The sequence below is a fragment of the Canis aureus genome, chromosome 1 (assembly GCF_053574225.1).
Source record: "Canis aureus isolate CA01 chromosome 1, VMU_Caureus_v.1.0, whole genome shotgun sequence".
Classification (NCBI taxonomy): Eukaryota; Metazoa; Chordata; class Mammalia; order Carnivora; family Canidae; genus Canis; species Canis aureus.
This window is the reverse complement of record NC_135611.1, coordinates 120,188,818-120,215,704: the sequence shown is the minus strand read 5'-3', so window position 1 is coordinate 120,215,704 and position 26,887 is coordinate 120,188,818. Positions and strand designations below refer to the sequence as shown.

Here is a 26,887-nt window from a genome sequence, read left to right as displayed (position 1 = left end):
TCAGGACATGTAATAAAAGCTAATACTGTTGCACCCATCATAAAGTTGAAGATGAGTTAGTGAGTTAGACCTTGCCTATTTGTCATATTTACTTATGCCTTTTTACTTTCTTTTGTGCTTCATTATTCCATGTCTCCTATTGTTGTGAAGAGTTCAGATAAGTTCCCTGATTCGTTAGGCTTCTACTTAAATATTTAACAAAAATTTCTTTCACAAAGTACATTTACAGGGCACCTGGCTGGCTCATTTGGTAGAGCATGCGACTCTTGGTCTCTGGGTTGTGAGTTCAAGCCCATGTGGAGTATAGAGATTAATCAAAAATCTTAAAAATAAAAATTAAGTTAAAAGATAAACATAATTTTACCATACATCCAGCAGTTGTGCTCCTAGGTATTTACCCAAAAGATGAAAACTCCTATGTATACAAAAAGCTGTACACATGTGTTTATAGCAACTTTATTTATAATAGTCAAAAAATATGGAAACAGCCAAGATATCCTTCAGTTGGTAAATGGATAAACAAATTGTGGTACATCTAGACAATGGAATATTATTTGGTGATAAGAAAAGAGTTACCAAACCATGAAAAGACGTGAAGGAACTTTTAAATGCATATGGCTAAATGAAAGAAACCAGCCGTAAAAGGCTATGTACTATGATTTCAACTATGTGACATTCTGGAAAAGGCAAAACTGTGGAGACAGTAAAAGAATCACTGGTTGCCGGGGATTAATGCGGGGGGTGAATACATAGAGCACGGAGGGTATTTCAGGCGAGGAAATTATCCTTTATGATTTGTCATGGTGGATGCATGACATTATGCATTGTCAGAACACACAGAATGTGTAACAAGAACAGTGATCCCTAGTGTAAACTGTCAACTTCTTCATAATGCTGTATCCATTTTGGTTCACATTTGTGTAACAGATCTTCCACACTGACACAAGATGTGGGAACTGGGAGGGGGAGATGATGACTAAGATGTGACACTAAGGGGGAACTGGGTGCAGGGGCAAGGGGATAAACCTAAAAGTGCGCTCTAAGTGTCTCTTCAAAAAAAGTCTATTCGTTTTTTAAAAATATTTCATTCAGTTCAGATTTTACCGAGTGTAACCAATTATGTGAAACAAATGTTTGAAACTTTTTAAAGATTATTAATTAACCATTTTATTTATGAAATCTAAATTGTGGGTGCTTTTCCGGACTACTTCCCTTTTCTGTGGATGTGTAAATAACAGGAATAAGTTCATGTTAAAATTATTTAGTTTCTTTTTTGCTTTCTTTTAAGATTTTATTTGCGAGAGAGAGAGAGAGTGCGCGCACAAGTGGAGGGAGGGGTTGAGGGATTAGAAGAAGCAGACTCCCTGCTGAGCAAGGAGCACTATGTGGGGCTCCATCCCAGTACCCTGGGATCATGACCTGAGCCAAAGGCAGATGCTTAACCAGCTGAACCACCCAGGCACTCTCCTTTTTGCCTTAAGAAATAGAATAGTATAGCGTATTGATTTTGTGCATATTTTTTCTGTGTATGGTTAAATTTAGAGCAAAGATTTTGTATATTACTATATTAAAAGTCTTTCCAAATACTGTAATAGCCAAAGTAATCTGGGATGTTTGTCATGATTCTAATAAATTTTCTATAATAGAAAATACTTAATTTTATTGATCCTAGGATATCTCTTCTAGGACACTTTAGCCTCTGAAATCAATACGTCTCTCACAATCACTAACATCTTAGATACAGTGAAACAGGATGTCTCATATGGCTTCCAGGGAAGGAATTTCATAATTGTTGCAGAAACCCTATAATTCTTTAAATGATGTTACAGGACCATTCTGACTCTCACACGTGTCTTTCAGGTGCTCTCTGTGTGGGTATGTATGCAGCCATCCTCCTTCTTTGAAGTCTCACATGTGGAAGCATGCGAGTGACCAAAATTACAACTATGAACAAGTGAACAAGGCAATCAATGATGCCATTTCACAGAGTGGCAGGTACCTGACGCTACCCCTTCCCTTATATGTAAACGAAAGGTAGGGTTAAACCTGCTAGTCTTATAACCAATTCAGGATTTGGTGTGTTTTGTTTTATTTTTAAGAGTTCTGGGGAGGTCCCCTGCAAAGACGCTCTTAAACAGCAGTGAGGAAAGAGCCGATCCTGTCACTGGAAGTTCGGAAAATTTGATATCCTCCTCAGAGCTGATTTCCCAGGCTCCTGGTGAAGTTGTAGGTTCCAACGACAATGAGAAATTGAACCCTACAAGTAATACCTCGTACAGTTTAGAAAAAAACTCCAGTCTGGCCCCTCCCAGTATGGAGTATTGTGTTTTACTCTTCTGTTGTTGTATTTGTGGCTTCGAATCTACCAGCAAAGAAAATCTCCTGGATCATATGAAAGAGCATGAGGGTGAGATCGTAAACATCATCCTAAACAAAGACCACAACACTGCTTTAAACACAAATTAGATTGAATACTTGAAGAGGAACATGGTAGAAGAGAAATCCTTTAAAGCACGGTTTCACCTTTGCGCTATCAAATAACTTGCTAGGCACAGAAAAAATAGTTGGTGTGGTGTTTGGGTTTTGGGTTTGGGGTTTTTTTGTTTTGTTTTTTGTTTTTTGTTTTTTGTTTGTTTTTTGTTTGTTTTTTTGTTTATGAGGAAGAGACGCATGTGACTTTGGAACCAAATTTGCAGTGTAATAAAAAAAATTCCTAATGTTTACTCGGTAATGATATTTAAATATTCTGAGTGAAGGAAGTGGGTTGAGGAGGAAGCAAAGATGTAACCCTGTGTTAGCCCTGTTACCTCTTCTTAGTGTTGAGTGTATTTATTATTCAAAGCTTATCATAGTGTAGAAGTGCAAGCAAAAGAATTAAGAAAGAGCTTTTCCAGAACTATTCTAAACCTTCTTGTTACAAAAGTGTCACAGTCTTAAGCAAAGCTTAGTTTTCTCCATCACTCTGAGCTTGGACATGCCAACTCTAGAGAGACGGGCCCCTTGTGTGGGCTGAGAGGCCACTCCCTGAGGGGTTTTCATGATCACCAACAGAGTCAGTCTACGGCCATACCACCCTGAACGCGCCCGATCTCGTCTGATCTCGGAAGCTAAGCAGGGTCGGGCCTGGTTAGTACTTGGATGGGAGACCAACAGAGTCAACAAGGAAAAGATCACCGGAGGGCTTTGAAATGATCTACCTAATAAACCTTTCTCCAGATCAGTAGGAATTAATCATATATTCAATCTAAGATACATTACTTCTTAAGAAAAGAGACCTCTGAATCCAAATCCAGATTGTAAATAGGCATTTAGGAAGTAAATTAGTGTGTTAAGTTTACAGTGAATTTCTTGTGGGCAAAGGAGAAAATAGTTGAATTCCCACCAGCCTCAAACCAAATCAGAAGGTTCGTGAGGATGGGGACTCCTTTGGCACAGCACATTTCCCAGAGGCTCTTTGCAAGTGTTTGACAGAACACTGCAATTTTCTCCGCAGCTACACAGGCTTCGTAATCCTGTCTCCTACACTAGACCAAGCGTGTTACCGCCAAGGTCTATTCAACCAACACAGTATGAAAATTTGCACTTGATCATCAGACCTTGGAAATACTTGGCTCTCTTAAATAAAAATCATTTGAGGGAAGAGGGGAGAAATTCAAAAGCCCCTTAAAATGAGTACCGCTGTTGAGATTTTACTTCCTGGAGTTTATCAATCTAGTTGTACTTAGCATAAGAGGTATAATCAGATGTGGCTAAATTATAGTAAAAATTCAGGTTGTTTATAAAGCTTTTGATAACCAACAACATTTGGCAAGGCTGCAGGGTTTCTCCCATGTAGAGTATTCCATCCTGTTAGTGCGCGGTGGGACGTACAGAGTTAACTACCAGTGCTTCCACATTAAAACTCGCCATCAAATAGATGTCATCTTCTCATTAATTCCACATTCTGCATTATAAATGTATTTCAAAGTGAAGAGAGCAGGGATGTTTTTATTTTTGTTTTGGCTTTTGTAGTACTGATCATTTATTTTTGCATCATTCTGTCAAAGTAAATCCTGCGTACAAGTCTAAAGGCCCGTGCGCCACACAGTGCACCATCTTCACGGTGCTCTTTCCGAACCTGATGTCTAACACCTTCCAGTGCTGAGGCTGTAGACTCTGATAAACTCAGAAGACATTGAAAACAGAATTTTTTGAATGGAATACTCTACAGACACATTTTAGGAAGGAATTCCCTTCCCGAAGTCCAGGTGTGGATTGAATAAATTAATAATACTTTTAAGATAGCATCAGGAACTCCTTAGGTGGGGCCAGGCCATCTTGAAACTTGAAATTGTTTAATTTTTTTTTTAAATCTCATTTTGATGATGATATTTAAGCAGACAGAATTGACCGTAACTTCGCAGCTGTTTGATTTAGGTAGCTTTAATTTATTTATGACAGTTACTCTGTTTCTGATAAGTGGTCTTTAAAAAGATAAAACGAATTTATATATACTAAATTATATAATCCAGATTCACTGCATGTGGATTTATATGTTTTCTTGTTTTCAGAATTAAAACACAATTATATTTCATTTCAAATTTAAATAAATATTCTAAATAGTTCCATTTTTATCACTCACTCTGAAAATTAACAACCTTTAGTAGCAGGATTTTGTTTTATAAAGTTTCCTTGGTTTTAATTGCATGTAATCATTTAGAAAATACTAATAACCAAAAAAATCCCAAAAACATCAATAGTAAATTTTTAAATTACCTTCAGTTCCCTAAACGACTTCTTTTGATTCTAAAATTTTCCATTTAGAATCATGGACTTAAAATTTACCTAACTCATGAGGAAAATATTAACCCAGAAGTTCAAAACCTTTCAGTGTTCGTCTGATTCTACCCTAAAATATCCCTAAACTCCTCTACGGCTATAGGAGGAACCATATACCATGGACCTTCTGTACCTTCTGGTTGCCATTTTGCGGCAAGCCTTAAGTGAACAGTGTCTCTACCAAGAACAATTGAACATTTCTAAAAGTAATAATGAAGGCTAAGTATGCAAGTTTAGTTGTAGAAGAGATAGGTATTACAATAATCAGCAGGAATTCTCTTGATAGGCATAACGTTTTACTTACTGGTAGTAGATCTTTTGCCCTGTAAAGCTCATAGTATTTGCTTTCTACTCAAACACTTTATGGTTCTAAGATAGTAAAAATAGTTTTTAAAAGAAACATACTGGATGTGAGGCCAAGGTGGGGAGGGGGCAAGACGACGCATTCTGATCGTCACAAGTAATACTTTCCAGGGGGCCAACATTTTCTCTCCTCCTCTGATAGCCTAGAACATGGTTGGTGGCCCCAGCGTTCTCAATGGTGGCTGCGTGCGGACTTCAGTTCTGTGTCCAGCCAGTGCAGTGTGGGGACACTGACAGAAGCCTTGTTCTAGATCTCTCATACTATTCAAGGTAGCTGTTGGTGGCTTTGTTATTTTCTCCATCTTTTCTCACAAAGCAGATGGTGGGCACCCATGTTTACATTGTATCTTCCCACAATGTACTTGGCTTGACAAAGACAACAGGCTTCTCTATTGAGACTTATTATATTTTTAGTTTTCATAGACACTTATTTAATCTTTTTTTATTGTACAGCAAGGTGCTCTAAGTAATATTCTATAAAATATATTTAATAGAAATTTGAGTTTGATATTCATGGACATGAATACATGTATTTTTTTAAGAAATGAGTATTGTGTAACACTATGGCATTGCTTCTATAGCCAAAGTCTAAAAATTTCTGGAACACTGACATGTAAAGACTACAGTTAATTCTGACACTGTATCTTATTAAAATAGGATGATTTGCATTTTGTAAAATTATCCTGCACATCAAGCTGCATGCCTTAAAGCCTAAAACTCTAGGATTGTGTTCATGGTAGAACAGTTTATCTGTTCAACAAACAGTGAAGCAAGGTCTATAGTGCTTCTTTAACTACCTTTGGAAATACTGTACAATGTTAGAATAATTTATTTTGCTTTACAGGAGTTTGTCATGTATTGACTTTAATATTGTATTTTGGTAATAAATTTTTTGTTAAAAACATTGGCCTCTATGTTTTATTACCAAAGGTTCTGTCTGTGTTTTTTTCTTAGGAATGCTGATTTTGATCACCTGGAAAGTTAGGTTTAAATGCCGACGAACTTCCCAAGGCCTGAATTTACAATTATGCCTTAAGATTACCCTTCGGTAACTTGTTTAAATTATTGCCAACTAGCATTAAACCCTATTACACAAAAATAATTGGAAAAGCGCTTAGATCATTTTAATCATTTTAAAAATCCAATCTAATTTTGAAGTGTTTTTTCCTTTCCCCTTGCTACACGGTTCTTCATTTTATGTTCCAGATCACCTTTTTTATACACTTCCAGTTCTGATACAGTGACCGTTCCTGAAGCCCAGAGCTGTGTTCATGACAATTACTAGCATTCTGTATTGAAGGCCAGAAATTACAATGATGTGTTCACACCTGGGTCATTTTGTGGTCTATAGCAGATATTTTTTGAATTAGACTTGTTTGTTGGATTGACAAGTGAACCTGAATATCATTCACCTGTACCCACTTGTGCCCCAGCAGTCCTGGGCCACCTCAACCTAACATGTCTGAGGCGAGATACTTCTTCCCAATAGCTGTAATCCCTTGTCCTAGCTCCCTAGTGGCAACATAATTTCATCCCCTTTTAAGAAGCAAATGCCAATACTTTGTCACTAAACCAGATTCATTGTGGACATCCCAGCATGGAGGTTCTAGAAGAGATGCTGCACCTTGGTAGCCACTAGCCCCATGTGACTGTTGAGCAACCTGAAATCTGACTAGTATGCTAGGAATGTACAACACACAACAGTTATGAAAACATAATACAAAAAAAGTAAAGTGTGTTATTAATAGTTCTTATATGTTGAAATGATATTTGGGGTTAAATAAGATACACTATTAAAATAATTTTACCTGTTTTTACTTTTCTAGTGTAGCTACTAGTAAATTTTAGATTACACGTGTGGCTAATGTAATTTTTGGATTGGACAGTGCTGGTCTAGACCAAACTACAGCCCTTGCTTCAATACTGTCCCGCCACTTGGTTTTGTAAATAAAGCCGTATCCATTGGTTTCCATATGGCACGTGGCTATTTTCAAGGTACAGCAGCGTCGAGTCGTTGTGACAGAGACCGTATGGCCCACAAAACCCAAAGTGCTTACTCTTTGTTTGTAGTAAATAGTTCCAGAGAAAAAGTTGGCTGACTTCTGAGCTGGAACAATGGTCTGATCCATGCTTTAGAAAGCTACCAGAAAAAAAAGAAAAAAAAAAAAAAAAGCTTTTTATAGAGAAAGCTTTTTATAGCACTGTTTTCTAGCTAAATCGTATTATTTCTCCCTCTAATTTTTATAAAGTCTTCCTTTTCTTCCACAGCCCTTATCCATAATTAATGACTTTAACCTATTTCATCATCTCTGCTATTTAAAGCCACGCACAATTTGTTTAAAATAACAGTGCACGATTAAATAATGCTGCTATAAAAAGTATTATCTTGTTTTCATCCTGACAGCCTTACAGTGTTGCCAGTACCCTTCCTACTCCACCCCTTCGATGCTGTGGGCACTTCGGCTGCTGGTGGGGCAGGACCTCCTGCATGCCTGACTGGTGCACCGGGTAACCTGGTAACCGTGGGATCTAATCCACTCATCCTGGGGACAAGTGATTGAACAATCCAGGATATAGAGAAAATAGACTTTGACGCACCTCTTTGTGGTAGACAATCGTTGGTCTGAGTCTAAAGCCAAATTCAAGGAGGTTGTAGTTGGCCTTAGTGTAGATCTGTTCACTAAACTGGCAGAGAGAAGAAAAAGTCTCACAGTACTTTCCTTACTAGATTTCTTCTAAATCAGTCAGCAAAGATGTAAAATGAACATTTTCAGCCTTGTAAGTTCTTAGAAAAGTTTTTAATTGGCGGCGCATGACAGGCTTACTGAGGTAGTGTGGGTTGGCTTAGATCTTCAAATCCAAATGACTATAAGTAACGTGGTTGACCCATTTCCAGAGTCCAACTGTGCAGCAAAACCCAGTTTGTATATTGTGTTGGAGACTAGACCTCATTTTCTGGTGGGACATTTTCCAGTTTGAACCATAAGTGTTTGTAAGATTATAACATACTTGGTTTTCTTGTCTACTTTTTTTGCCAATAATGGGTAATCCCTCCCTGTGTCTGGTTTGCTTACAATAGTAGATGATCATAGATCTTCCTTCAAATTAAAGAGTTTAATTTTAGGCGTCTAATATGAATTCTTACCATTACCTACCGAAATTTTCAAATGTTGCTCTCTTTTTGCTTCCTAACTCAACCACACTTACACCGATTGCCACTTAATCCAGACAGTAAAGGCACCATTGCATAACAGTTTGCAAAACTGTAAGTTGGGGACTTCCACCATATTACTGAGGTACCTGGGTCCTTTGCTTGGAAAGGACAGTGCGTGTTAGGTAGATGGAGTTGGACTTAACACAGATCAGAGGAAAATGAATCCTTGCCCATGAGCTCAGACTCCCCTACTTAGTTCATCTTTCTGATTTCTCAGCTTTATCCCTTGTCAAAAAGAAAAACGAATACTTATCCGTGTCATTCCCACGGATATCAGTGATAATGAAATAGGCTTTTTAATTATTAATCTTAAAAATTGTGACCTGAAGAGACCCTCAACAACATAAGCGATTCATTTTTCAGGTCTTTTATTAGTATCTAATAGCGTTATTTAAAGACCTATTATCCCTGCAGCACACATCACCAGATTTTCCTATTTTCTACTTGTCATTTTATCAATTTTTGTATCTGTATTTCAGAAATAGTGTGGCTGCATTTTACCAGAATAGGCACATCAATCCACATCTTGCTCTTTTTGTTTATATCTGCAGTCCTATTTAAATTCAGTATTTCCAACCACAAAAGGTGTTAGAAAATTCTATTTCAGGCTTGAGAAAAAGTACAGCAGGACGTGGTTCAAATCTTAAGCTGTATTTATTTCTGATCTTCTTCTACAGCTACCATTGTACAAAAAAAAAAAAAAAAAAACAGTCATGCCGGAATAATTAAATAAACCAGTGGTTTCAAGGTTACCTTCATTGTTTTCAGCCCTTCTCTGGTGCGAAGCAGGAGAACACAGTTGGTGAGGTAGTGTCTTTCTAGAATGCTGATCATGGAGTCCATGCAGAGCATCACCGTATAGGTCAAAAAGTCTAAATTAAGGCTCTTCAGAAATCTGTGCCCAGCTGGAGCCACCTTGTGCTCAGTACGCAAATGCTGATAAAGCAGCTCCAGCGCACTGCCTGACAGTCTTCGAAACGAAACTTTGTAATAGCAGGGGAAAAAAATAAGTGTGACTCTGCGTCGCGGGCAGGCAGGCAGTCACCACGTCCCATCCGAAAGCCGGGGAGGAATGTCTGGGCGCCAGCCCGCCAGAGCCGCACGTGCACTGGGTACTGCTGCCTCCGCCGCTTTGGAACACAGCCTGGCTTTACCCTCTTTAATGTCTTACAAGTTCAGTTATTTCTGTTTTCTGAGACGTAAAGCTGCCGGTCTAATAGCTGCCTCGGGGAGTTAAGTGGCTCAGATGAGATCGTCTGTAACATAGTCAAGTCGTGACGCAGTTGTGGACAGAACTTGGCTCCAAGCCACGTGACCTTGAGTAAGACCTTGTGCCTTTCTTGAGCCCGTGTCTCTTCATCAGTAGGACAGATGGTGATACTGCAACCTCGTTGGGTGGTTGTGAAGGTGAGTAGCCACGTGCGTGCATAGAGGGCCTGGCCGTCTAGGAGCTGGACAGCGGTGCCTTCAGTTGGCGTTGACTGCGAGGGGGTTGGAGATTAGAGGGCCCCTATAAATCGTGGTAGCGAAGGTCCTTAGGGCAGCCCTGGAAGGGGACCTAGGAACCAGGCTGGCTTGTGATTTGAGGAAGGCTACTCAAGACCTCCTGTCCCTTAGAATATACCCCACAAAAGGCAAACCTGTTTCTCGGTACCTAGAATATTGCGGACAATTCACATCTCGTCTAAAACGGTAATAGTCATCCCAGGATTCAAGATGGCAAAGTGAGGACGTGGTTGGGTCCCCTGGCGCAGAATTCCAGTTTCCCGGCTCTGCTGGAAGGAGCCGTGATCGGCTGTGCGGACAGCACGGGAGCCCCACATCTCCCTGTGGGCCTTGCGACAGGGGCCGAGGGACCACTGAACAGACTCCCGCTGCGGGTCGGGGTGACGTGATGGCCACAGTGAAGAGGGCACGCCAGCTCGGAAGGAGGGCACATCCGGCGCGGGTAACTAGGGATAGTGAAGGTCACTCCGGAGAAAGGATGGCGTGTCGCCCTCTTTAGAGGATAACGTGAGGGTCTCGGTGATGAGGGTGAAACGAAGGATGCTGCAGTCGGGACCAGCCACAAAGGAGCGCAGACGGCGGCCCAGGATGGCATCCGGCGCTGGCCGCACCGTGGGAGTCTTTGGGGTGTACTTGTCTTAAAAAATAAAAAGTATTTGCTCCCCGCCAAAATAATAAAAAGGCAACAATCCGAGAGAGAGCGTTAGAACATGACTGTCGCCAGGACGTTGGGTTCATAGACCCCGCTGACCTAAGCTGCCGCCAAGGCCCCGAGAGCGACCCTTGCCCTGCACCAGCGGATGCCACCCCCCGGGCCCCAGGAGAGCGGGCTGCGCTTGGGGGGGGGGGGCGCCACCCTGGAGCAGGTGCCCTGCACCGGCCGTTTGCGGGGACAGAAGTCCTCGGAGATGATGGGAAATGGCAGCTCGGCTACGGGAGCCGGACAGCGCGGGCCTGTCCTCGTCGCACCGGGCGGAGCGGGATCCCGTGGGACAATAGCTCGAGGGCAGAGGCGGCCAGGCCGCGCGGGGCTAACCTGTAGCCGCTGCTCTAACCGGCGCTTAGGAGTAAACAGAGCAAGAGCCTAAGTAGCCGCGTCTCCAGGTACAAGTTCTGCGTCTCATTTGCCTGGGAGTGAGCTACAAAGGGCATGATTTCCAGTTAAAACCAAACCTTAAAACAATAACACTGAGCCTTTGGCTCAGGGCGTGACCCGGGGTCCCGGGATCGAGTCCCGCATGGGACTCCCCGCAGGGAGCCTGCTTCACCCTCTGCCTGTGTCTGTGTCTCTCATGAATAAATAAATGTTTAAAAAAAAAAAAAACACTTTGTATAAGTAGAAATGCAGAATCAATCCTAGCTGTACCCACACCTTCAGCATTTGTTTTTGAAATTCCAAGACACCAGATCTTACCCTTAGAGTAGCCGGTGGCACTTCTCAACTGATTTATTCAGATACTTAACAAACATCTAATTTTTTAAAGTGATTTTTTTAAGTTTTTTTTTTTTAAGATTTTATTTATTCATGAGAGAGAGAGAGACAGAGACACAGACAGGGAGAAGCAGGCTCCATGCAGGGAGCCCGAAGCGGGACTTGATCCCGGGACCCCCGGGGTCACGGCCTGGGCTGAAAGTGGCGCTAAACCGCTGAGCCACCCGGGCTGCCCTAAGTAATTTAAGAACTACTGACTATTTCTAAATGCCCCCAAGTGAGCTCTTCTGGTAAAACCTATTCCAATAAAGTTAAATCTCCAATTTAAAAAAAAAAGAAGAAAGAAGTCTATGGGTTTCCATAAAGCCAGGGAGCGGGGATGACAGCTAGGGAATCTGCACTTAGTAGCCAGTTGGATAACCAGGTACCTTTTGGATTGAGTTGGGACCCTTCACACCTGTGAATTGGTCTGGCCCCGCCTCCTGGTGGCCTGTCAGGAGCTGTTCCCCGACCGCCCCCCGCCCCCCCACGTGCATTTTAGAGAGGGGTTCTGGGGCAGCCCTGGTGGCTCAGCAGTTTCTGGAGACCTGGGATCGAGTCCCACGTCGGGCTCCCTGCATGGAGCCTGCTTCTCCCTCTGCCTGTCTCTCTCTCTCTCTTTCATGACTAAATAAGTAAAATCTTAAAAAAAAAAAAAAAATTATTTTTAAGGAGAGGGGTTCTCTGCTGCCCGTGCTCCCAGGGCTTGTGGTCCTCAGAGAGGAGACGAATGGTGTGCAGGACGCGGCACACGTCCCACCTCGCCCCTGGGGAGAAAGTGCCTCCCGCGTGTTCTCCCCGCAGCGGGAGGGTGTCTAGATGGGTGCGCGCGGCTAGCCGCCTTCCCGATGTCCCTTCCGGCGAGGTGAGGCCTGTGACCGGAGCAGAAGTGACAGGAAACTGCTGGGCTGAGCTCCATCCCCTTCCCTTCGGGTCCCTGCTGTCTGTTTGGTGACCCTGGTGAAGAGCCCCGGCTGACTACAGATGTGACCCCTGGGGACAGCAGAGCCGGACCGCCCCAGGGTCCCTGCCACTGCGGAGCTGGGCCGCTCACATGATGGAGACAGATGTCTTGTTGAAGCCATGGTTTTTTGAGGTGTGGTGTCAGCAATCCAACCCGTATCCTAATTAATCCAGGGTCCTCAGCCCTCATTCCTGGCCCCCCATTCCCCGCCCCCCATCTAGGTGTAGAGAAAATCCATTAAAGGGAAAAGCCTACCTCCAGGGTGTGGACAGAGCTCCCACTACCGAAACTTAACCCATTCCAGTGTCTCAAACTTTTTTTTCTCATTATCACCCCCCATAAAGAACCCTTCTTAGACATTTTTTTCTGTAATCAGTGCCCCAATCCTTGAAATTTGAATACCTTACATATGCTGTGTATCTTGTGCTTGATACATAAAAAGAGTTAAGATTTTTTTCAACCCCCACGGCCAGTCTCCTCCCCGTCGGGGGGATATTACCATGGACAAGGCATGCTTTTATATAAATGACCTGGTTGATGATGGTCGACAGAGACTATGATACCACTACAAACCGTTTTCTGGTACCCAGAATGAAAATTCCAAAGGTCACCTAGAGATTTTGATTAAAAACCTCTCCGAGGTGGCTGCATCTGCTGGTCCAGCATGTAGGGATCATGGAAGTACTGAATTCACCCAGTACAGTGTACACAGCTGGCAGGGGGGGGTGGGGGTGCAAGTCCCGGCTGGCGAGGCCTGGACAGCCGCCACCACACCTGTGAGTTCTTACACGTAGGGAGCCCTTCAGGCTGGCTTACTGACATTCATGGGTGGGCTCAGGAGGGTTGCAGAGGGAACACTTAGTGACAATCCAGCCCAGTGCTACATTAGCCATAATTTAAGACAGGATAAAATAACTTTGTTTGAGAGTGTTAGAAACATATACATTTCTGGCTCAAAGTCCTACTTCTTCCTACAGAAAAACCCAAAACTCCCAAGCCAGACAATACGCTTTGGCACCCGTTGGTAGGAAATGTGTACTTCTAGGAGTTTAGACACCTGTTGTGTTATGCTGTTGCAGGGAATGACATTAGAGCGGTCCAAAGAAACAAACCGAGAAGACCAGCCAAGGCCACCGGTTTGCGGACTAGAACAGCCAACATCTAGGAATCATCACATTTGGCAAAAAGCTTATGTGATAAAGCATCGCCATCTGTTTTAATTGAATAACTTGACTATTCATGTCCTCATTCGAAATACATAAGTGCAACAGTTATTCTAACCATGGAAATGAAAAGAAAGAAAGTGGAGGTGGGAACAACAGACAAGTAGAGGTAGGAGTAGCAGGTATTAAGAAGGAGAACGAAACAAAATTGGTTAATGCTCAAGTACTGTTCACTTTAAGAGGCAGATAATTGTGCACCTGTGCTAATCTGTCTATGAATTTCACTATTTTATTTTTCATTTTAAGTAGGCACTACACCCAAGGTGGGGTTTGAACTCACAACCCAGAGACCAAGAGTCCCATGCTCTACCAACTGAGCCAGCCGGGCACCCCTGAATTTCACTGTTTGAACCACTACAAATCTAGTTAAAGTTGATCAAAGGAAGAGAAAAAATCAATACTAACAATATTTCATAATGCCTTTCTAAAGAATCTCATAGGGAAGGAGCCATATAGTAACGAATATCTTTTTTTTCCTTTTTTTTTTTTTAGAGAAAGAGAGTGCACTATGCACGCACAAACAGGGTTAGGAGGAGGAGGCAAAGGAAGAGGAAAGAGAATCTTAAGCAGGCTCCACACCCAGAGCGGAGCCTGTCCTGGGGCTTGATCCCATTAAGAGTTGGAGGCTTAACTTTAACTGAGCCACCCAGGTGCCCCTATATGGACAAATATCTTAAAGGAGGTAAGGACTCCAGTGTAATATCAACCACTCCTGTGCAACTCCATAACGACCCATGAGCACTGAGGATGCAGACCCTGGGACTCGGCACAGGCTCCCTAAGACGCAGCCAGGCTAGACGAGTACTGCGGGCACTGCCTGCCTCTGTGGTGTCTGGTGTGGGTCTTACACAAGGACTGTTGTTGTATAAAATAATCCAGGGGAATGCAGGCACAGCACACTAGGATTCCCTTGTGTATTTACTTCAGCTAAATACATATTAAGTATACACATTCATGGAGAGGTCAACAATTTTTATTCAATAAAGGTAGGAGAGCAAAAAGTCTGCTTTTTTACCAAGACACTTGAAAATTCAACCCTGGTGGACAAGATGGAAAAATACGAATCGGATGAAAGCACTGTTTAAAAAAACATACGTGGTTGGCCAAACTGTCTTTAACTAAATACATGTTCCTATAAAAGAATACGCAGTGTTAGAAAGATCTCGCTTCAGCCAAACGTTTCTATACATTTTGTACAATTCTAGTAAAAACTTCCGTGGATTCTTTGTTGAAAACTGGTAAATAATCAATAATGAAGCAGCAGAAAAAAGAAATTAAGGGATCGATCCCGTTTGTAATTGCACCAAAAATAATAAGATACCTGGGAATAAACCCAACCAAAGAGGTGAAAGATCTTTACTCAGAAAATTATAGCACCCTTGTGAAGGAAATTGAAGAGGACACAAAGAAATGGAAAAACACTCCACGTTCGTGGATCGGAAAAACAAACATTGTGAAAATGTCTATACTACCCAAAGCAGTCTACACGTTTAATGCAATCCTTATCAAAAGACCACATTTTTCACAGAGCTAGAACAAATGAGCCTAAAATTTGTATGGAACCACAAAATACCCCAAATAGCCAAAGTAATCCTGAATTAGAAAAGTAAAGCCAGTGGCAGCACAATTCTGGACTTCAAGCTGTACTTCAAAGCTGTGATCATCAAGACAGCATCGTACCGGCACAAAAACAGACACATAGATCAATGGAACAGAATAATGGACCCACAACAATACAGTCACCCAATCTTTGACAAAGAAAGAGAGACTATCCATTGGGGGGAAAATAAAAACAGTCTCTTCAACAAATGGTGTTGGGAAAACTGGACGGTAACATGCAGAAGAGTGAAAACTGGACCACTTTCTTACACAGCGGACACAAATAAATTCAAAATGGGTGAAAGATGTAAATGTGACACAGTAAACCATCAAAATCCTAGAGGAGAACACAGGCAGCAACCTCTTTGACCTCAGCCATAATTAACTTCTCACTTAGATATGTTGCAGGAGGCAAGTGAAGCAAAAGCAAAAATGAACTATTGGGACTTCATCAAGATAAAAAGCTTCTGGGGATGCCTGGGTGAGCACCTGCTTCGGCCCAGGGCGTGATCCTGGAGTCCCGGGATCGAGTCCCGCATCGGGCTCCCTGCATGGAGCCTGCTTCTCCCTCTGCCTGTGTCTCTGCCTCTCTCTCTCTCTCTGTCTCTGTGTCTCTCATGAATAAATAAATAAAATCCTAAAAAAAAAAAAGATAAACTCCTATACAACAAGGGAAACAACTAAAAGGCAGCCTATAGAATGGGAGAAACATTTGCTAATGACATGTCTGATAAAGGTACTTCTGGTATCTGATTTGGATACTTCCAAAATCTATGAAGAACTTCTCAAACTCAACACTCAAAAACCAAATAATCCATTTAAGAAACGGTCAGAAGACATCATGAACAGACATTTTTCTAAAGAAGACATCCAGATGGCTCACAGACACGTGAAAAGATGCCCAACATCACTCATCAACAGGGAAATACAAATCAAAACCAAGATGAGAGACCACCTGTCACCTGTCAGAATGGTTAAAATTGACAACACAGGAAACAACAGATATGGGTGAGGATGCAGAGAATAGGGGACCCTCTTACATGTTGATGGGAATGCAAGCTGGTGCAACCACTCTGGAAAACAGTGTGGAGGTTCCTCAAAAAGTTAAGAATAGAGCCACCCTGTGATCCAGCAATTGCACCTCTAAGTATTTACCCAAAGAATACAAAAATACAGATTCACAGAGGTACATGTACCTTGATGTTTACAGCAGCATTATCAATGACAGCCAAACTATGGAAAGCGCCCGAGTGTCCCTCGACAGATGAATGGATAAAAAAGATGTGGAATATACACAATGGAATATTATTCAGCCATCAAAAAAAAAAAAAAGAAATCTTGCCACTTGTAACAACGTGAATGAAGCTAGACGGTATTACGCTAAGTGAAATAGGTCAGAGAAAGACAAATACCATTATTTCACTCACGCGTGGAATTTAAAAAGTAAAACAGATGAACATAGAGGATAGAAGGAAAGAGAGACAAACCAGAAAACTTTTAACTGTGGAGAACAAACTGAGGGTTGTTGGAGGGGAGGGGGGTGGGGGACGGACTAAGGAGGTGAGGGGCATTAAGGAGGGCACTTGTGATGAGCACTGGGTATTGTATATAAGTGACGAATCACTCAATTCTCCTGAAACCAATATCACACTATAGGTTTACTAGAATTTAAATAAAAATTTGGAAGAAAGAAAAAAGAAAAAGAAAAAAGAAAGAAAAAAACTAGTAAATGATAATAAGGTTAATCTGAGCATGTAAACATGCAAAACTTAACAGGGTGTGGGACACCTGGGTGGCTCAGCGGTTGGGCACCTCCCTTCAGGCCAGAGCGTGATCCTGGGGTCCCGGGATCGAGTCCCGCATTGGACTCCTTCCATGGATCCTGCTTCTCCCTCTGCCTGTGTCTCTGCCTCTCTGTGTGTCTGTCTCTCATGAATAAGTAAATAAAAAAATCTTTAAAAAACAAGCAAACAAACAAGATGTGCTTAAAAGACGTATAACAAGGGGGCACTTGCTCTTGCCAGTATCAAAGCTTTCTATAAAGAAACGGTATTTATAAATATGTAAAATTGTTATATAGAGTTCCTTTTTTAAGTCATTTAAACATAGTAGTGAGTTAACAAATAGGATATACATAGAGGGTTTAGGATGTGATACAAGTATATCAAAGCAGTAGGTTAAGAACAATGGTGAAACCGCCGAGCAACCAGCTGGAAAGAAATTATGTCCCATCCCCATCTCGCCCCATATTAAAAACTAGAAGAAAGCATTTTTGAAGTTTTACAATTTGCAATGGGAAAGGCTTTCCTAAGCATGATGGGAAAACCCAGAAGCTATAAAGGAGAGGTGATAGATTTGACAATATAAAAATGGAAAACTGCTGACGAATCACCTGACGAGGCATACGAGAGTGAGGAAAAGCCTGCAGGGTGGGTGTACGACTACAGGCCAAAATCCATAATCTGAAAAATCCCTTCATATCAAGATTAAATCGATGACTGGTCACAGAACACAAAAGGACAAATCCTAGCAAAAGGAACACAGACATCCCACAAACGGTCTTCACCTCACAAATAGCATTTAATCGGATCTCTCACTTGTCACCTAAGATTGGCAAAGATCAACAACAGCCACGGCTGGCAAGGGCGGGAAGAGAGAAGCACCGTAATATACGTCGGAGGAAGTGCAGAGTAAGAGAAACGTTAACCTTTCTGGAATGTACTTGCCGGTGTCTATCACCGTCTAAAATATGAGTCCTAGGGGATCCCTGGGTGGCGCAGCGGTTTGGCGCCTGCCTTTGGCCCAGGGCGCGATCCTGGAGACCCGGGATCGAATCCCACGTCGGGCTCCCGGTGCATGGAGCCTGCTTCTCCCTCTGCCTATGTCTCTGCCTCTCTCTCTTTCTCCCTCTGTGACTATCATAAATAAATAAAAATTAAAAAAAATAAATAAATAAAAATAAAAAAAAAATAAAATATGAGTCCTAGCAACTGTTTCCTGAAATATGTCCTAAAGAACTACGTAAAGGGACACCTGGGTGGCTCAGCGGTTGAGCACCTGCCTTCGGCCCAGGGCGTGATCCCGGGGTCATGGGATCGAGTCCCACGTCGGGCTCCCTTCTCCCTCTGCCTGGGTCTCTGCCTCTCTCTCTCTGTGTCTCTCATGAATAAACGTTTTTTAAAAAAAAGATTTGACATGTAAAGGCGGAATAGCAGATAAGTCCGATGAAGAGTGCGAGGACCCGCTTGCAAAAACCTTGAAAGAAATCTACGAACCGGAAGTAGAGGTGAGGCTGGAGAGGTAAATGGAGGCAGACTGCTGGCAAGAATCCCAAGCTGTGTTAAGGAGCTTGACTTTCATATAAAGCCGCCAAGCCACCAGCAGTGCTGCGTTAGTAGGATCACTCTGGTTATCACTTGGAGGAGGGACAGGGACAGGCGGCAGGGATGGAGGTTAGGCCATCGGTTAGGAGGCCACTAAATGGTCCTAATAAGGGGCACTTGGGGGGCTCAGGGTGATGGATGCGAGGAGCGGGCGCCGCCCTCCGAGCTCCGGTCGCCGAGGGACTGCAGCGGTGTACAGGAACACTTCTTTGCATCATGTTCTGAAACCCAAACGGATCTTTCTGTTGCGGCCAGCGGCAGCTGGGCCGTGGGCCTCTAGAATGGTGCAGTTCACACTATGGTCTTGGGGACCTGTGGCATCTCCGTCACCACCACCGCCAGGGAGGTTGTTAGAAATGCTAATTATCGGATCCTGCCCCAGACCTACGGAATCCTGGTCTGTAGGGGCGGGGCCCAATCATCTGTTTGAGGACATCGTCCGGTCCGTGTGAGTCTGCTCAGTAAACGTTGAGAGCCACAGCAGACCTTGCCGTTCCACGTGTCCCTGGGCTCCGAGGATCAGCGTCACCTGGGACTTCCTTCGGAGACACGGGATCCCAGGCCCTCCCCAAATCCTACGGAGCCACAATCTGCCTTTGCACATAGTCCCCGGGTTGTTGGTAGGTAATGGCACTTTGAGAAGCACCTCACCCGGTCACGGGTGCTGACCACATCCTTCCCACCGAGGGCCTCTGTCGTGGGACTGAGGCAGGGAGCTGTCCGTCTGGGCGGTCTGCTTCCTAGCTGACGTATGGCGTTCGTTCAGGCCTCAACCGCGGGGCTCTTGATCGTCCCCACCCTCTGCGACAGTGGGCTCTCCGGGGCTCCATCCTCTCCCACCTACATTTCCAGCCCTCTCGGGTCTCTTGTAAACTCTTCCTTTCCAAAGCAACAATTACCTGGCTCCTTGGCTCCCGCTTTCCACGGACTATACCGAGGGCTCCGACGTTTTAATGCCCAGGCCTGTCTCCTGCCCCGCAGGTCCCATGTGGCCACTGCCTAGTTGACACTTCCACGTGTGCAAGCATCTCCAACTCATCAAAAAATAAGCTTTTCCTTTTTTTTAATAAACTTTTTATTCCCAAACTTGCTTTTCACCCCCCACCCCCACCCCGTACCCAATCAGCTAATTGCTCAAGGTGAAAACCCTAGGAGCCAGACGTGGCTCCCCGCCCCCCACCCCCCATCATGTGTAATCCGTGTATCCAAACACTGAGTCCTGGTGGGCCTGGCCCTAAATATCTCAGAACTTGACCGACTCTTCTCCCCTTCTATTGCCTAATCCAAGTTACCAACCCTTGTCAGGATCCTTTGATTTGATTTTTTAAAGATTTTATTTATTTATTCAAGAGAGACCCGGAGAGGGAGGCAGAGGGAGAAGCAGCTCCCTGCGGGGAGCCCGACTTGGGACTCGATCCCAGGACCCGGGGGTCACGCCCCGAGTGCAAGGTAGATGTTCCACCACGAGCCACCCAGGCGCCCTGAGGACTGATGCACTCATTCTGGAGCCTTACTCTCCGCAGTTGCCTACTTTGTCTAAGCCTCAAAGCTTTATCTCGCTGGTAAAGCCATTTCCTATTAAAACAAGCAGCTGCTAATGAGGAGTACTTCCTTTCCTCGGGGGATGCGCATTGCACCACAGACACACGTTCTTCCCCGGAGTGACACAATCTTAGACAAAACCCTATATGCACAAAGGGAAAAGTTCTATTTAAGGAGGCATCAATTCGCATATGTATTTATTAAGCGCCCAAATGTGTTTTACGTAGAGCATCTCGACATGAAAGAGGCGGATTACACGTAATCCCCGCTCTCAAACCCGGAGCATCAAAGGCACCAACACTGAAGTTAAAACATGACAAATGCCATCTGAAAAGACAGCTGACACTTATTTTTATTAAAGCCACCCAGCAGCTTCCACAACCCGTTGGCACAGAATGTGCGCTCCTTATTAATAGCAACAGACACAGGAAGGAGGGGAAAATCCCCCACCGGGGTGACCGGGAAGGGCTCCCAGGACCAAGTCATCCCGTGTTGGGACGAGCCAGGTGGGCGGTGTGCGCAGGGAGGACCCACCCCGGCGGCCAGATCGTTCCTTGACCAAAGTCCCCTAGACAGGGCTGGCCCACCCGCCGGCCGGGGGCTTCCTGGGGTGCCCGCGCCCAGGTGAAGCTCAGGCCCTGCCTCCGAGGCTTCCGCTCCAGGTCCCAGGGCAAGGCCACGGCCCCGAGGCCGCGGGGGAGCGAGCCCCGCCCCGCCCCGACGCCAGGGGGCGCCCCGGGACGCAATCTCGGGGGAGCTCACACCGTGGTCAGCAAACACCGTCCAGCACGTGGTCAGCAAACACCGTCCAGCACGTGGTCAGCAAACACCGTCCAGCACGTGCCTGCGGGCACCGGCCCCGGGGGGAGGAGGGGGGGCGGCCGTCGGGGAGGGGGGTGTGAAGCTGGGGGCGGCTGAGCCTGGGGGGGTAAGGTGGGGGGCCGAGACCAGGTGGGGGGATGGAGGTGGAGGGGGCCGGGACGGGGGCGGGAGAGAAGTGGGGGGGCCGGGACCAGGTGGGGGGACGGAGGTGGAGGGGGCCGGGACGGGGGCGGGAGAGAAGTGGGGGGGCCGGGACCAGGTGGGGGGACGGAGGTGGAGGGGGCCGGGACGGGGGCGGGAGAGAAGTGGGGGGGCCGGGACCAGGTGGGGGGACGGAGGTGGAGGGGGCCGGGACGGGGGCGGGAGAGAAGTGGGGGGGCCGGGACCAGGTGGGGGGACGGAGGTGGAGGGGGCCGGGACGGGGGCGGGAGAGAAGTGGGGGGGCCGGGACCAGGTGGGGGGCCGGAGGTGGAGGGGGGCGGAGATGGGGGCGGGAGAGAAGTGGGGGGGCCGGGACCAGGTGGGGGGACGGAGGTGGAGGGGGCCGGGACGGGGGCGGGAGAGAAGTGGGGGGGCCGGGACCAGGTGGGGGGACGGAGGTGGAGGGGGCCGGGACGGGGGCGGGAGAGAAGTGGGGGGGCCGGGACCAGGTGGGGGGACGGAGGTGGAGGGGGCCGGGACGGGGGCGGGAGAGAAGTGGGGGGGCCGGGACCAGGTGGGGGGCCGGAGGTGGAGGGGGGCGGAGATGGGGGGAGGGAGAGAAGTGGGGGGGGGCCGGACCAGGGGGGAACAGGTGGGGAGGAGGGAGGTGGAGGGGGCCGAGAGAAGTGGGGGGCCGGGACCAGGTGGGGGGACGGAGGTGGAGGGGGCCGGGACGGGGGCGGGAGAGAAGTGGGGGGCCGGGACCAGGTGGGGGGATGGAGGTGGAGGGGGCCGGGATGAGGGGCGGGAGAGAAGTGGGGGGGCCGGGACCCGGGGGTGAAGGTTGGGGGACAGAGATGGGGAGGGGGCGGAGGAAGGTGGAGAGGGGCCGAGACCGGAGGTGGGAGGGGGGCCGAGACAAGGGGGGGAGGGGGCATGACCCGGGGTGGGGGAGGGGCCCCGGCGGCGCGGGGGGTCGTGACCCCGGGGGGGAGGGGGACGAGGGGGGGCGTGACCCCGGGGGAGGGGGCGGGGCGAGGCCCGAGCGTCCCCGCGGCGTCCGTCCGCCCGCCGGGCCCTCAGCGCGCCCGCCTCCAGCAGCTCGGGCGGGGGTGGGTCCCGAGCCGCCCCCGTCGGAGCCGCCCCCTGGGCCTGGCCTGGGCCTGGGCCTGGGGCGGGCGCGTGCGCGGCGGGCGGCGGCCTGGAGGCTCCGAGTCGGCACCGCGCGGGCCGGGGGCCGAGCGCCCAGGGGCCGCCGGGGCGGGCCGCGGGGGCGGGGGCGGGGGCGGGGCCGGCGCGGCGAGCGGAAGTGCGCCGCTTCCTTCCGGCCGGCGCCGCACGAGACGGGGCGGGGCTCCGCGGGAGGGGGCGGGGTCTCGCGCTGACGGACGGCTCCCCGGGCCTATGGGCGCGGCCCTGGCGGCCCGGCCTCCCCGGCGCGCCCCTTCCTCGGGGCCGCGGACGCCCCCCGGCCGCCCAGTTGTCGGGTGCGGCGCCAAGCTCCGCCGCTGCCCCGTGGCCGCCGCCTGCTCCCCCGCGGCCCTCGGCGCCCCGCGGCCGGCCGGCCTCCCTCCCCGCCCGGAGCCGCGCGCCAGGACGGCCGAGGCCGCAGGTCTGTGCTGCGGGGGCATCGGCCGCGAGGACCGGGCCGGGGCGGGAGGGGGGGTGGACCCGGGCACCGCGCGGGCGGGGGGGCGGGGGCAAGTCCGCGAGGTCGCGCGGCGGCTCCGGGGCGGCGGGGGCGGCGGGAAGCCGAGCAGGTGCGCGCCCGGGGCGGGGGGGGGGGGGCAGCGGCGCCCTCCGGCCCCCGGACGTTGGGGCGACGCCCCCCATCTGAGGGCGAAACTTGGGTTTGCAGTCGCGGCGGTGGCCGCCGAGCGGGTTTGTGCCGCCCTCGGGCCCTAACTTGCCGAGAGTTTGCAGCCCCTCCGCGAGCTCCCGCCCGGGGTCGAGGTCGTGCGGGGCCGAGCGCGCCCTGCCTTGCACCCCTCGCTGCTCCAGGGTCTCGCATTTTCATGGCTCGCACTCAGCTGTGTTTTTGCATCTCACTTTTTTTTTTTTTCCTTTTTTCCACCCTTTGCATGAATGAATGAACGAATATATCGTATCGTGTCGGTTGGTTGGTTGGTTCTTTTCCTAAAGCAAGTTGTTTCCGTTTGGGAATTCATAAGCTGCCCCCCCCCCTCCCCAAACCACGGTGCCCGGAGACTGGTCGTATTTAATAGTAATTAGGGAAACGCTGTTCGTTATGCAGAGGAGCGAAGCAAGATGTTCCGGGGGACTGCAGCCAGCTTACTCACCGCCACCGCTCCCTCGCCTCCCACTCGCCGCTTCCAAACCAGGCGCCTGCACCCTGCCTTCACTCCCACTTTTGCTCCCTGGGATAGCAGCTGCCCTGATTGGCACACCCCCGCTGCCATCACACACTGGGGCGTGTGCATTGTTTTTAAAGAACATCGGTATTAAAATGCAAGCACCTGAGGCAAAACAAGTCTTTTCCACTCCTTCAAAGTCAGGCCGTCCACGGATTTACTACTGAGCTCCTCTCTCCCCGTGCTAGGAAACTGTGCACCGTGACCTAAAGCTGCATGATCCATCGATTATGGGGTCAGATGCATGGTAACTAACTGCAGGGGCTCAGGAAGGAGAAACATCAGTAGCTGGCACGGCCAAAGACAGGAGGGCTTCTCGGAAGAAGGTCACCACCACCACCACCGGCTTGTCTGGGATGCCCATCCCTATTCTTAACTCTTGATAGTGTGTATTAAGTAAATACGCGTGTTGCATCTTGACGGTAACTTTGGAGGCCGGTTAAGATTCGATGGGGAAGCGGGAGCACATGCTAAGCCCAGGGAGGGACAAGGCATCGTGTCACCTAAGCACAGATGAGCACAGGGTGTGTTGGGGAGACGGGACTGGCATATGGACACGCAGCTTCACTTTTCTGTCGTTTGCAGGAGTGGTTGGAAGAACAATGCGTGTAAGTCTCTGACACCATGATATCCATCAGGCAAAGAAAAGGGGTGAAAACCACAGAAGTTTCTGAGGATTATGCGGCCCGAGAAGCCAATGTGAAGTTGGAAAATAAATTGCCATCTGGTAGGTGATTCAAATTAAAAGCAGCACTTTGGATTGCTTTTATTTCTGCATATTAAAATATCACTCTCCAATAGAGTAAGAATTTGATGAGACCTAACGCTCGACGAAACTTGTTCTAATGCCCTGATGTTTGGTTCAACAATTGATCTGATGGCAATTTGAGAATACTGTCTTTATAGTTATGATCAGAATAAAAGAGGAAAGTGCTCCGATTAGAAGAACCCCTTGTTTCTCAGCTGTCTGTTCTGTAGGTTCCGGTTTTGCCAATCTTTGACTTTCTAGAATAATGCTTCCCCCCCCCCCCCCCCCCCCCCCCCCGCAGTTCAGGTTTTAGTCTGTTTCTAGTTTTTCTGGTTTGTATATGCCGTTCACTCTAGACAGCCTTACCTTGGGAGACTTTCTCATTTCATTAAGGTATCGAAAAATGAATCAAACTTTTTATCCCTTTTTTGAATTCCTGACATTTTCTCCTTTGGGGAGGGAGAATGATCAGAATTTGGTAAGTTGCTTATATAAGGCTGAAGATTCTTGGAAAGCTGTACATCAAATGATTTTAATTACCAACTTCCTGGCTCCAGAGTCGCTTTCTGAACTAAGCATGGTCAAGGTTTTTTAAGATAAGCATGAAAAATTCCGTGTCTGTCAACCATTTTTGATTCATAGAATTTACATTAATGGCCGCTATGTTAATTCTTATCAGCTCGAACTAGTAATATGGGAGAACAGTTTATTTTACTTTTATTTTATTTTTTTAAAGATTTTGTTTATTCATGAGAGACACAGAGAGAGAGGCAGAGACACAGGCAGAGGGAGAAGCAGGCTCCTCAGGGAGCCAGATGTAGGACTCGATCCCGGGACCCCAGGATCACACCCTGAGCCAAATGCAGACGTTCAACCACGGAGCCACCCAGGTGTCTCTGGGAGAACAGATTTATAAAATAAAATTAATCTGTATTGAGAGGTCATGCCATCCAGCTCCACTTTTAGCAGTTTGGGACTGGAGAGAGTACTTTCTGAAGACTTAAACAATGTAACTTCAAATTTGTTTTTTTTTTTCGATTAAAACATAATTTTGAGGATTCTTCATTTTACTGAAGTAGTATTATGTCTGGAAAAAAAAAAAAAAAAACACCCTGAAAAGTAAAGAAAAGAAAAGAAAAAAAAAATGTTCCCACAAACCACCCTGAGACTGCCACTCCTGAAACTTGATCTTGCATCTAAATGTCTCTGCCCGGGTATAACTGGAAGCATTCATGTGTGGTTTTACAAAATTGAGATCCTAACTGTTTTGTAACTTGCTACATTCCTCTGTAATGAACATACAGTAAGTCAGTCAATGTGTTTTAAAATTGTTACCAATGTAGTCATTGTGTGATGATAGCCTAATTTATTTACCCAATTCCTTGCTGAATATTTAGACGGTTTTTAACCCTTTACCTATATTAACAGAACTATGATAAAAATCCTTGTGGCCCGATGTTTAAAACTTTATTTCTTTTATTATGCCTAGATTTAGAATTATTGGTCAAGTGGTATGCTCATTTTGGTAGCTTTTTACTACTTCCATGTTGCATTCCAGAGAGTTTCCAAATTATTCTTCCACCATCAGTGTTTGAAAAATAATCCTATTTTGTACCCTTATTTAAAACAGTATTAGCATTTTTAAGCCATTAAATTGGCCAACATCTAAAAAGTTATAGTTCATTGTTTTGATTCACATTTCTTTTTATTTATTTATTTATTTATTTATTTATTTATTTATTTATTTATTTATTTATGATAGAGAGACAGAGAGACAGAGACACAGGCAGAAGGAGAAGCAGGCTCCATGCACCGGGAGCCCGACATGGGATTCGATCCCGGGTCTCCAGGATCGCGCCCTGGGCCAAAGGCAGGCGCCAAACCGCTGCGCCACCCAGGGATCCCTCTTTTTCTTTTTTTTAAAGATTTTATTTATTTATTCATGATAGAGAGAGAGAGAGGCAGAAACACAGGCAGAGGGAGAAGCAGGCCCCATGCCGGGAGCCTGATGCGGGACTCGATCCCGGGACTCCAGGATCACGCCCTGGGCCAAAGGCAGGCGCTGAACCGCTGAGCCACTCAGGGATCCCCCACGCATTTCTTTTTTTGAGAGAGAGAGAGAGAGAGAGAGAGAGAGCAAGCAGGGAAGGAGGGGGAGAGGAAGAGAGAAAATCCCAAGCAAGCTCACTGGCCAGCACAGGGCCCAATGCAGGGCTCAGTCTCATATCCCTGAGATTATAACCTGAGCCAGAGAAATCAAAAGTCAGATGTTCAACCAACTGAGCCACTCAGGCACCCCGATTTGCATTTCTTTAATACCAATGAACGTGAATATTTTTGTCTATTAAGTTTATTGGCCATTTTTTTCTTTTGTGTATTGCCTACTCGTGTGTTAAATCTGTTTCCAACTGAAATATTCATTTTTTTAATCCTGAAAGTGTTCACTCTATATTAAGGATATTAAACTTTCTTATATGCGCTATAAATAATTTTTCCTAGCTTATGTGTCCTTTAACTTGAGTTGTGATGGATTTTTCTCCCCTGTGTGTTTTTGAATTTTAAGTAGTCAAGCTTTTTGGTAGCTTTTAGTGAATACACCACAAATTATATGTCAACCATCGAAAAGACTTGCTATATCCTAGACATGCAACCCATTTACTCTTCCATTTAATGAACTCAATAGGTACAGTTATTAAACTATGCCAAACACAGACCCTAGAT

At 46.6% G+C, this 26,887-nt stretch overlaps 2 protein-coding genes and 1 long non-coding RNA gene across 11 annotated transcripts in view; 2 read left to right on the top strand and 1 right to left on the bottom strand.

Moving 5' to 3' along the window:
* ZNF507 (zinc finger protein 507) overlaps positions 1–6,083 on the top strand; it is a 39,442-nt gene extending 33,359 nt beyond the window's left edge. For 4 of the 6 annotated variants that reach the window (XM_077856410.1, XM_077856416.1, XM_077856430.1 and 1 more), the window contains 2 exons: positions 1,861–1,995; positions 2,100–6,083. In XM_077856410.1, coding sequence (XP_077712536.1) covers positions 1,861–1,995; positions 2,100–2,466 — 502 coding nt within the window. In that variant the 3' untranslated portion in view covers positions 2,467–6,083. Of the gene's footprint in view, positions 1–1,860; positions 1,996–2,070 lie in introns of all 6 variants that reach the window. The other 2 variants (XR_013356662.1, XM_077856438.1) reach the window with 1 other exon arrangement.
* Positions 6,084–6,980: 897 nt separating this feature from the next.
* Positions 6,981–11,402, bottom strand: LOC144288713 (uncharacterized). The gene is made up of 3 exons (XR_013356694.1): positions 9,149–11,402; positions 7,780–7,866; positions 6,981–7,321 (listed from the first exon to the last, which is right to left on the bottom strand). It is a non-coding gene; the product is annotated as an uncharacterized LOC144288713 (long non-coding RNA).
* An 11,103-nt stretch (positions 11,403–22,505) lies between these two features.
* The window catches only part of DPY19L3 (dpy-19 like C-mannosyltransferase 3), a 69,957-nt gene continuing 65,575 nt past the window's right edge, over positions 22,506–26,887 (top strand). For 2 of the 4 annotated variants that reach the window (XM_077856372.1, XM_077856353.1), the window contains exons 1-2: positions 22,506–22,658; positions 24,004–24,145. In XM_077856372.1, coding sequence (XP_077712498.1) covers positions 24,043–24,145 — 103 coding nt within the window. In that variant the 5' untranslated portion in view covers positions 22,506–22,658; positions 24,004–24,042. Of the gene's footprint in view, positions 22,659–23,514; positions 23,666–24,003; positions 24,146–26,887 lie in introns of those variants that run through there. The other 2 variants (XM_077856362.1, XM_077856377.1) reach the window with 2 other exon arrangements.